The 12,072-nt window shown below is 43.0% G+C and overlaps 1 protein-coding gene across 1 annotated transcript in view; it reads left to right on the top strand.

The window, feature by feature from the left end:
* The window catches only part of mthfd1l (methylenetetrahydrofolate dehydrogenase (NADP+ dependent) 1 like), a 31,704-nt gene extending 27,920 nt beyond the window's left edge, over positions 1-3,784 (top strand). Inside the window, exon 27 of the mRNA XM_068724668.1 lies at positions 2,165-3,784. Within this exon, the coding sequence (XP_068580769.1) occupies positions 2,165-2,254 (90 nt within the window). The 3' untranslated portion in view covers positions 2,255-3,784. The remainder of the gene's footprint in view (positions 1-2,164) is intronic.
* The last annotated feature ends 8,288 nt before the right edge of the window (positions 3,785-12,072 follow it).

Genomic DNA, 12,072 nt, shown 5'->3' with positions numbered 1-12,072 from the left:
TAGCTAGCTTGTCTACCTTTTTTATTATAAATACGCACGCTTGTATCTTTTTGACTTTTCATCGAAGAACCAGATATTCTGTCTACGAATCTGATCAAAGTCGTGGATTGTGCTTCAGCTGTGAGTCACCTATCATCATCTATGGGGGTAAAATGAGAGTCAAAAGCTTCTCCCATTGAGCAATTTGTTATGACATCATGCAATAGTGTTCGGACGTTGTGCCGTCACAGCTGAAAGGAGAAATGAATGAATCACTCTGCCACCATTGTTCTTAATGCATCCATTAGTTTAAAAGGTGACTCATTGATATTGAATAGTCCGAGTCATCCGTGGTTGAAGCCTTTATTGACGGATGTCGTCAGAGCGGCGTTGCGTAACAGCCGTCACCGTTTACATCACACCGACGAGCGTCGACGGATGATGTGAGCGCGTTCTCCTCATTTAGTCCCTTCATTTAAATGCAGAGCTGCATTTCCTCAGACAGGAAATTGGCCGGTCACTTCCTCCTGTCTCATTCCCACTAATGGGCCCATAAAGCTGGCCCCGGGTCAGAAGAAAGGAGGCACGCGAAGAATGTCGCTCCCTGTCTAATGAGCGACATGATTTACTTCTCTCGGCTCGGGCGGGATGATGTGGCCGAGTTTTGGGAGAGGGGAAAAAGTATTGGAAAGTTCCATCTTTTGTATCTGCCGTACAGCAAACACTGGAGTTGCACATGTATTGACCTCAGATTAGTTATATAGAACATGCTATTAATATCTGGTCCTGTTGACTGTACGCGTGAGCCTACATGCTCTCTCTCCACGTCACAAATTGCATTAGGGATCATTTCCTCAGTCGGTTGCTTTGATTCTTATTAAATCTGTCTCAATATAACTCAACATGGATTAGACTTTTGCTGTCAGCTGGTCATGGCAACAGGGATCTTTACATGCATGATCACACTCACTGTAGAGGTGGGCAGTCTCCACATTTAAAAGCCCTTTTTTTTGTGCTGTAGATAAATGTTATGTTACTATTTGTCTTTCTGTTTTTATATCCATCAATTCTGAAATACTTTGAAATGTAATTCTTGTTATTATGTTGATGATCATCAAAGCTCGACACACTTGATTGTCAGTGGAAGAAACCGACTAAGACAAAAAACAAACATTTAGTTGATGTGTTCTATAATTTACATTTTTGGTTCTTGCCGCCTCTTTTAGCTACTTATTGGATAAATCAAAACTCTTGCATCCAACCACAGACCTGCACACAGCCTCCTGTCTTTGCCGTGTGTGTGTGTGTGTGTGTGTGTGTGTGAGGTAGCCTTTTGTTATCTGTATGCTGACAACAGCCACAGACAGTGGCGAACTTTGTTCTCACTAAGTTCATCAGTGCTCAAGTGCAGGTTGTCGACGCATTGCTCGTCTGTCTGCCCAGACGTAAATGAGTCTAGATTATAGTCATTGAAGCTGAAGGGGGCTGATCTTCTTCTGTCCCGTTTACACAGCGCTGGATCCAGACACGCCAGCTGTGTTGTGGCGAAAGGCTTTAATATGAGGTTTAACTTTTATTATGGGCTTCAATCTCATTTGGTTGTGATGTTACTGACATGTTTATGAGACTCTTGTTTAAAGACAGACTAAGAATATGAACCAGCTGCTAATATTACAGCGATTTGCTGAAATGTTTCACATCACTTATGAGTTTAATAGTCAATCTGCACACTTTTCTCATGAAGAGCGCTGGATTTTGCAGACGTATTGGTGTGAAGATGCTTTGTTTTCATTGTAAAGACTGAGCTGTAGTCTCTCCAGTCTTCATTTGATTTATTGCAGATGTATCAGTTTATTTATTTAGTATACATGTTGCATTTATTAGTGTCGCTGCATTCGTCTCACACACTGTTAAAAGTCAATGTGTGTGCTTTTTGTGTCTTATGACATGTATGAATTAAACGAGATAATATCCTAAATCAGCAAACATGTGGTTAGGGGATCCTTTTAGTCCTCAATATGTTCTAGGTTATTTTTAATTACCAAATTGAATTGGACCCAACAACCTGAAACCAAAGCTACATTAAGAACATGGAAACCGTTGGACATGGGGAAAAAGATTACAACTTGATTTTTAAGTTATTTTCTCTGAAGCTTCTTCTCTCGTCTTTTGTTGTTTCCTTCAGATGAGCACCATGCCTGGCCTGCCAACCCGACCCTGTTTCTACGACATTGACCTGGACCCGGTCACGGAGGAGATCACCGGGCTCTTCTGAGCTTCAATTAAAGAACGCATCATCAACATGAAATGTTGCATAACATACAGCGTCGCAGCCATCTGAGAGAGCGTCCCATTGTGTCATTCTAAATATTTTACAAGCAGCCATTGTCTCTGTAACAAGGCTTTATTTCCTCCCTGGAGTTTTTACTTTACAACCTCATTCACTTAGTGCCAAGGCTTTAGTCTGTGAGGCTACGCTCTACTCTCACTAATACACACTTAGTCATCATCCGGTTTTTATTTCCAGGATCACCAGATCCATGCGTGCACCATCAGATCCATCCATGCACCATCAGATCCATCCATGCACCATCCGTGCACCATCAGATCCATCCGTGCACCATCAGAGGCATCCATGCACTACGTCTGTGACAGGAAATGCTTCCTTACTTCCCAGCAGCCCAGACTCTCTCCACATCATGCCAACATGCTGTGAAAGTGGAGATTCATGGAGCATTAATGCTGTATTTGCACATATGTGTAATGTGCCAAAGACCACCGTATCGTGTATATCACATATGCTGCATGTTTATGCTTTTGACCTCAGTGTATGATGTTTTTGTTTTTTTGAAAGAGTCCGTTTAATCTTAAAACCGTCTTAAAGTTTACTTTAATGTGTTTTCATCAACTTCTAATTTCCTTTTTTTTGTGTGGAAAATAAACCACTCCAATGTCTTTATATGGTTCTGCTTTTGGTACACATGTCATACGCTTTTCAATTGAAATAAGTTTATTATTTTTGCGTTTGGTGATTATGTCGCCTCTATTTTTACTAACATGCTGAATGTCCAAGCTGCTGCTGCTGTTGTTATAAAAATCACTACAAGTTAGATTCATCAGTTCAAAGCCGCTTTTGAGATATTGTTACATTCTGTGTGTTGAGAAAGTCTGAATTGTGTGTTAACGATAGCAGTTTATTCAAAATATGGCATTTTCCATGTGACATTGCACCTCTGCTGTTTTCTCTAAACATTAATTCTTAATTTCACGAGTTAACTTTTTGTATCATCTTTAGTGAAGGTGGTCTTAATTCCAGGCTTTCGCTGTAGAGCCTCTTGACACGTCGTGTTCCACGCTCGAGTCGTGGGTTTCATCCAGACGGCTGAATGTAGCTCTGGTCTCTCTGGCCACGCTGAACCTTGTTTTGATCACCAGAGAACGTCGTGCTGAACATCCAGTTGAGCACGACGTTCTGACCTGAAATGGGACGATCATATGACCAAATCACAGTGACCTCACAGGTCTCACTGACGCTGTTGTTGAAGTTGTATTGTAAAATGTCTAAAGCAACAATTTCCTCTGAAAACAAAGTCAGTGTTGTTCAAATCTCCAACAGTATTTTAAACATTTTGTTTCTCAGAGATCTAGTGTGTGTGTGTGTGTGTGTGTGTGTGTGTGTGTGTGTGTGTGTGTGTGTGTGTGTGTGTGTGTGTGTGTGTGTGTGTGTGTGTGTGTGTGTGTGTGTGTGTGTGTGTGTGTGTGTGTGTGTGTGTGTGTGTGTTTCAAATAAACTTCTTATTTACTCCAAAAAGGAAGTGTTTGTGTTTTCACACCCACTAGTTGACTTGTGGCTCCGCCCATCTGTTGTTTGGACACATGCTCTCTCTTGCAGTTGTCACATGTTTGTCCACAGAGATGCTTCTATACAAACTTCTTTTTATTACAATGAAAGAAAATGTCCTCTATCGCTTTCACTCTTTCAGCTTTATTTTGTTAAGTGTTTTCTCGTTTTCCTACCCAAATACACCTCTGTTCCTCCAGGGGTGTTTGGAAGCGTGCTTGGAAGCCAAAGGTCGGCCAAGCGTCTGTTATTATGGGGTGTTTCGATTTGCAACAAGGAGCCAACATGTGTGTACCTGTCATAGCTGCCAGTCCACACCTGCTTAAGTCTGTTATTCTGTGTGTTCACCAGGCGGGATCTGGCACTTTTAACTACAGTCAACGCTGCAGGAATGCTGTCATTTATACAGTAGTGGTGTGTGTGTGTGTGTGTGTGTGTGTGTGTGTGTGTGTGTGTGTGTGTGTGTGTGTGTGTGTGTGTGTGTGTGTGTGTGTGTGTGTGTGTGTGTGTGTGTGTGTGTGTGTGTGTGTGTGTGTGTGTGTGTGTGTGTGTGTGTGTGTGAGTGAGTGAGTGAGTGAGTGAGTGAGTGAGTGAGTGAGACACTGAGACACTGAGACTGAACCCTCTTGTTTTGAGCTGATGACAGATTTGAAGACCTGGTGTTGATCAGGAGGGGGTTCGTCATTGCTTTGTAATGTGCTGGAAAATCCCCCATTTTGTCACGTTGGACTTGTTTGTGTCGAGCTTCTGACTTCACCTGCCCGCTGCTTGAGCTCTCGTCTTTTAGCGCTCTCATTTAATAGACCGGCTAATTTCAGTACCAAGGACAGGTCTCTGGATGTCTGTGGAAGTGTAACGCAAAGAGTTTGTAGGAAAATTGCTCAGATGATCCAAGCCTGGACTAGCTGCTCCTGTTCCCAGAAGTCTGTGGTCCATTCCAAATGTGTTCCCTATCAGTATCAGAGAAGAATAAGAAAAACGGCAGGTTTAGACTTTACGCTGCCATTTGTTTTACCTCACATGTCAAATGTATTCAATCATTATGCAAAGATAGCTGTCTTTTTTTTTGGAGCAGACCCCTTTAATTTGCTGCTTGTACCAAAGTATGAATGTGTCACCCCCCCCCCCCCCCCCCCCCCCCCCCCCCCCCCCGCTGTGTCTGGGCGAGCCTTCGCTCGGTGCCCACACCAGACACCAACCCTCGGGGGCCACATTCTTCAACTCACCCCGTCTCTGTCTGACAAACACTTCCCACCGATTCACTGTTGCATTTAAAGAAAAATATGCAGTCCGTGTATCAAGTGGAGGTCCTGTGGGAGTGTTTTGACATCGATAAGCACCATCCGTCTTGGTACTTGCAGGCTGGAGCTGATGTAGTGATATTTCTTGTGCCCAAAAGTTAGAGATTATCACAATGTCACATGGTTCGGATGTCTGTTCCTTCTCAAATCTCTCTCCACCATCTCCTCACATTTAAGTCGAAATTGTGATATTTTGCTCCCAAATATACAGTGGTTTGTATTTTAAGGTGTGTGTGTGTGTGTGTGTGTGTGTGTGTGTGTGTGTGTGTGTGTGTGTGTGTGTGTGTGTGTGTGTGTGTGTGTGTGTGTGTGTGTGTGTGTGTGTCAGAGCATGCTTTGTGCCTTTTAAATGTGCCCTTGCATTACTGTTTTATTGAGCGGAGACCATGACATATCCGGTAAGGCTTTCACTTTAATGAGAACCCCCCCCCCCCCCCCCATCTCTTAGTCCACTCCTCCAGCCCCTCCTCTTCCATATGACATCACTGTGTGCTGCTGATGGGCCTGTCATGCAGAAGGTCATTGATTAACGCGTCTATCTACATACACTGTACAGCTTTAATGAGGTTATCTGTCTTGGTTTCCTGTCTTGCAAGACATGTGCTTGAAATTATATTTCACAGACTGCTCTTTTTTACAAGAAGAGCAATCTGTTGTTGTTGTTTTTTTTAATGCTGCTTAACGAGTTGAGATCATTTTGTGCCACAGAGGTGGTGAGGAGTTGTAGATTCAGGAGTGAGCAACATTCTGCGTCACATTCCCAGTTTAAACGCATGAACCTCTGGGAGCAGAGCAGTTCAACCTCAGCGAAACAGTTTGGGTTATACGGGAATACCGGGTCAGTTCTGTCAACTATGTTTGTAATTAAAAGTAACATTGTAATACTGTCTGTGTGCAATTAGGACAAGAGTTGTGTTGCCGGAGTTGTGTTGTATTGTATTTCTGTCATGTTAATTGAGATTATTTGATAATTCTAAAACTATTTTTTGGAGGTAAGAGTCTTAATAAACAAACTAGGACCATACTAGAGCAGGATTTACCTCTATAGTGTTGACAGAGTGGAACTATAACATATGCAACATAACCAGGACGATGCTTGTTTATCATCTGGCTCTGAGAACTGCACATGTGAAGATCAGTGGACTGTAGCAACAAAGTAACTCGGGAATAAAATGCTGAGCGGAGAGTTCTTCATATTGTATTAACATTGACTACATCAGGCATTCCTCATCGTATGTGGTTACTTTGATGATGATGATGCTGATCAGGGACATGCAGTCAGGGGAGGCAGTCATCATGAAAAGTAAAAAACAAATAATGCTAAAATAAAATAAATATTAATATTTCTCTACTGATCTGTGCTATAAATGTAATTTCTGTATGATTCCAATCATTTCTAGCATTTTTATAATCAAAATCGCTGAATTAGCGCATGTCCTGTTCAAACAGAGGAGACAGTGAGGTGAGGCAGCGACCATCTGTTCCTCACCTCAGACTGTGATTCCCTCACTAACTGGGTTGAGCGCGTGACTTTAGCTTTCTCATTGTTTGTCACCACTGTAATATTTGTAGACACTTTTATTATATGTCCTTTCTTTACATATAATAGGTACTATATTTCACGTGTGTGTAGAACATATTTAGTGTTGCTGATCTGACATTAAACCGCAGTGAAAAAGCACAGAGTGGCAAACAGTACCTCTGCCTCAAAGAAGGGGGCGAGCGAGAGCCCACGGGTCGGGTTCATGCTTGTTCTGTCGTTGCTCTTCTTCTACACTTTTCTTCTTCTTCTTATATTTTGTTTTGACCGCGAAAATGTAAGATACTATATCCAAGCTTAAAAATGTCTAAAAAAAACAGGGAAATATGACAAAATCAACAGCAATTCAACGTCGGACGGGTAAAGTAACCTTTTATGTGTTTGTTGTTCTCTTTATACATCCGTGATTGTTACGCAGAGTATCGAGGAATCTCACGATTTTCGCGGGTGGCGCTCGCGAGCGCTCCGCTTCTGAAACGAATGCTGATATGAAATATGAAAAACAACCAGTAGTCAATGTGCAGGCTGCCAATTGAATGGTGATTTAAGCTCCTCTATAGGGTTTATATGTTTGTAAATCTGACTTCTGTAGTGTGACCTCACCGCACGTCACTGTGCTAGTAGTAGCATCGAGCTGCTAGCTTCAAGCAGAGATGAGCATCGGCTGACAGAGGTCTGCTACGTTCCCTTCTTTGTATATCTCCCAGTTGACTTTCTCCTTTTCAAACTTGTTAACATCAGACCTTAACGACAATATAATTAATCACATTTCATAAAGCTCTCTCCGAAGACACCAAAAGCTTGTTTTTGTCACGTCACGACGTAACGTTGAAGAAGATTTGGGTTTCCAAGGCAAGTGAAGTGTTTAGGGAATTAAGTACCGAGTAGCCTCAACCCACTCTCCTCCAAGTCAAGTCAATGAAGCCACAGGTGAAATACATGACATCAAGTCTTCAGGCAGTCAAATCTCAAGTGTAAAAGAAGTTAAGTCCGAGATGAGCCTCAAGTCTTCACATTTGTGACTTAAAGCTGCACTGATCAACATGTCATCTTTCTAAAATGACTGCATAGTGCTTAAGTGGCCTTAAAATGAATGAATGATTCTGCAAGTCTCTCTTCTTCTCTCTTCAACTTCAAATGAAATGTCTTCTATAGTTGAATAGAGGTGAAGTTGCTCCCACCGTTTAAGCTTTTATATGTCATCAGCATGTTTGCATATTCTGTGTGTGTGTGTGTGTGTGTGTGTGTGTGTGTTTGTTGTTGTTGTTGTTGTTGTTGCACTGTGAGTTTTGGTTTTGGTGTTGTAGCAGCAGAACCTCAGTCTAGGCCTGTGTGAACTTGGCTTAGAGCACTCGGGTTGTAATTTGTGCGTTTTTAAAATTCCAAACAAAATGGTGCACGGCTCAACGTGCAATTAACATTTAAAACTTAACATAATTTCCCCATGAGCAACCCCCCCCCCCCCCCACACACACACACACACACACACACACACACACACACACACACTTAGAGACACCATGCACCATCTCAAAATGTCACCTATAATGATGTATATACTGTGTGTTTCAATTAGATTAGAGATTCTAAACTGTTTTGAGCGTATAGGCCTATTAAATTGAAATTGAGCAACTTGAAATAAAAGATACCATCTTCAGCATCAATGTAGAATAAAAACCAACCTATAAGAGGATAAACTAAGAGGTCCCAGGACTGTTGTGTTTGTTAGTGCTTTACATTTAGCACAAGTAGAGTCTGCTTCATATCTCGCTGTGATACGATCTCATTACCACCAAAATGCTAAACATGCTAAACTTGACCCGGGTGTATTTGCATGTCAAAGCAGATGTTGCCTGACCTTGTTACTCACAGCAGAGAGATGGGGAGGGATAGTAGAAGTGAGGGAAAATAAAAGTAAAAGTAGCTTTAATGCTTTCATTTTTCTCTTTATATCTGTAGAAGTTAGTCGTGATGTAACTACTTTCTTATTCAATAGAAAAAAGTGTGTTCCAAACTTTTTGTTAAAGTCCACAGGGGCTTTTGCAGGTTTCTTTCCCCTCACGTGTCAGTGGTTTCCAACTGCTCTAATTCAATTTACCAATCCCTCAAGACGGATCTATTTTCTGCTGAATACGGAGAAGCGATGCTTCAAGCTATAAGGCTTTTATTACATTCTCTCACTCTGACGGTCTGTCCTCCATCAGCACCGTCTCTGATGCTGCAAGGCGTGCCGCGGCGCACCGGTGCCCCATGTGATCCTGGAGGGAGGTGGAGGAGGAGGTGGAGGCGGGGGTGTCCTGCAAAAAAAAAAAAAAAAGAAAAGTGAGCTGGTCCTCACTCTTCACATCACTCCAGATCCAGGCCACCCCGGGGCGGAGCTGCACTGTAGAGCTCGTCGTTTGGACGCGTTGGATACTCGCTTGCTGTAGCACAGTCGTGCCATCTTGGAGGCTTGTTGTTGTTGTTGTGGCTTTTTTTTTTTAAGCCTGAAGTTCATCTTTGTGATCGTCAGCCATGGGAGCAGAGAGCTCAGTGCAGCGGGACGAGAAGAGCCAGGAGGAGGATGCCTCAGCTTCAGCTTCTGCTTCCGCCGGGGAGCTGAGTGCGGAGGTGACTGCGCTCCAGGAGGGAAGCAGCGTCCTAGACAGCAAGGTACAGCCGACACCTCATGGTTTCATCCCCGCCACAGTTTATCAGACCTCCCCTAACCCGAGAGAGCGTGCTGTGTGGGTGGGTGTTCATTTAGTCGCTTCCTGGGGGTTCTGTCGTAACGTTTCTAAGTTATTTATTATAGTTTACCTGGTGTGTGTCACCCCCCCTCCCTTATCCCCCCCCCCCCCCCCCACGCGACATGTTCATGCCCCACTTTCTGCGCATCAGTAACGTGGTGCAGCGCACTGCCGCCATGTGCGCCTGGTCGCTGTTTTTTTTGCTGAGTAATGGTTCGAGTTGTCCGCAGTCCCGCAGTAATAAAACAGAAAGCTGCGCAGCAACGGTACCGATTCGCATCCAGTCCTGGGCTCAGCGACGCTTTGAGTCACGAACCACCGCAATCAGACACGTGAAGCACGTGAGAGCAATGCAACATGACTGAAATAGACTGCAAAGGCAATTCACGTTTGATTTAATAACAGGTGCGCGTGCATGTGACTCGTGATTGTCGTGCAGTTTTGTTTGTTTCCGGAAGAATTCAAGTTTTACATTATTTTGATAACTAAATCAAAAATAGAAATCACATACTATGTTTCAAAGCAGTCTAAAATTGACTGTTTTTATTTGCATATAAGTATAAAACATATTAAACACACAGAAAATCATAAAGTTCTGACAGATGTGTGTCATGTAGCTTTCTTTGAAGAGTAAACATAAAACATGGAAAATATAATAAAATGTTATGAATATGAGAAAATAAAAATAATTTGATATACATGTATTATAACGTGTGTTATTATGTGATATCATTAAAAATAAACTCATAATTTAAAACCTCAGACAGAATATAAGAGCTTTACATCAATACAATCTTATCACAACACCCACTGACTCAGTCAGTATATTTAGAGGGGGACCCAGTGTATAAGCTGGGACCTTTTCTGTGTGTGTGTGTGTGTGTGTGTGTGTGTGTGTGTGTGTGTGTGTGTGTGTGTGTGTGTGTGTGTGTGTGTGTGTGTCTTGACACAATGAAGAGTGAGACAGTTGTCAGCCTGTTTTAACAGTCCCAGTAGCAGCGCCAGACACTGTGGGACTTTATTGTTAAAGAATACCAGATTATGAACTTGTTTTATGCTCAATTTAAAGAATACAACGACTGAACTCTTGGGTGTAAGAGTTAACGCGACCTTTCCGTTTTCCTCGGCTGTGCGGTGCATTGTGGTCCAGCTGCTGTCATCTGAGGGATGTTGCTGACTCCGCGCTGTTACCTCGCTGTAAATTTGCTCAGCGCCGTGTGAATGAATAGTTGGAGAGAGCCTGCTAATGACTAAGCATGTTTCGCCACCTGCTCTATTCACGCCTCGTATAACTTATTGGATCTATTGACTGTTTTTTGTGGGATGGAGGTCAGCGGGTCAGATTTCGTGGCCCGTCTCTCTTCGTGAAAGGTCAGAAAAAAAAGGTCAAAATGACACTGAGGGAGACATTAAGAGAGACAGACGGCACAGCGGGCTTCAACATTTGGTCAAGATAGTTTTTATTTCTTAAGGGAATATGTTAGTGCAGTTGTTTTCCAGTGAATTGGCTTCACTGGAATTAGTGAATTAAGCTAATCCACCAATGAGACCTTTTCCAAAATCTCACAAATAAAAAGTCCAATTTACAGTACTTTAGGAAGACAGATGTGTGCAGCAGAACTTTGTTTCCTCTTTCCCCGATGTGTCATGTGACCGTGTGGACGTGTTCCGACCCTGCTGGGACTGTTTTGATGGTGACAGCGGAGCCTTCCTGCTTGATACACAGTCAATAGATATCCTCCTCACTCCACGGAGGAATTTTAGCAATATCTCTCTCTTCACCACCGACCCGCCTTTCTCATACATCTGTCAAGTGTTATTGAAATAATCACATTAACGTCACAACACAAGCGAGTCTTTACATAGAGACTGAGTCACTTTCCTGAAGGGTGTGATGTTGTGACCCGCAGAACACAAAACACAAAAAAAAGCAGATTGGTGAGAAAAAAAAACATTTAAAAACTAAAAATGTAAAGTAAATATGTAAGAGGCCGCATCGCAAAACGTCTCTAAACAGCGACCGTGCACGTGTAATACACATGCAGATAAAGAGGCGTGTCCCTGGCTGCACCGCGAGGCGTCCGCACGGCCAAAGTGCCGACGCGACATCAGACGCGGCGATGTCATTCGCCCGACACTCGCCCCTGCAAAAGAGCTCGATGTCGTGGTTCCAGTGTGGTAGTAAATACATGTTGATCACGAACTGTAAACGGTTTGCATGCTACGCGCTAAAACGTCCTTTCTTCACTGGCAGTGCGTCTGATTTTATAGACGCTTAGAGACTCATTTAACACTAGGCTAGGGTTCGCTGACCCCCACACCTCTGAAACTCTGCAGCAAGGAGAGAAGCTAAAAGACTGCCGTTAAAAAGAAATATTCTCTGAGGTGTAAAATTGCTCCATAATCTGCATAGAACACGGTGATGTTACTAGAGTGACCTTTACAGACTCACAAATGAACACTAGCAGACACATCACAGATAGCCACCTGACTCCAATGACCAGCATCAGGTTATGTAATGTAATGTAATGTGTGCCGATTAAGGCTGCTACGTTCCTGTATAACGAGCTGCAGCTGATCAGATGCTGCCGTGGCTCTGATTATCCTGTTTAGCAGAGAGAGACAGAGGGTTGGGGGGGTGGGAAGCGGAAGGGGTCAAACAGAGAGTCCATTGAGGATGGG

The sequence above is a fragment of the Cebidichthys violaceus genome, unplaced genomic scaffold (genome assembly GCF_023349555.1).
Source record: "Cebidichthys violaceus isolate CVI_PGR_0920_01 unplaced genomic scaffold, fCebVio1.0.p SCAF_31, whole genome shotgun sequence".
Classification (NCBI taxonomy): domain Eukaryota; kingdom Metazoa; phylum Chordata; class Actinopteri; order Perciformes; family Stichaeidae; genus Cebidichthys; species Cebidichthys violaceus.
Note: the sequence above shows the minus strand (reverse complement) of the source record. Positions and strands in the feature narration are given on the sequence as shown.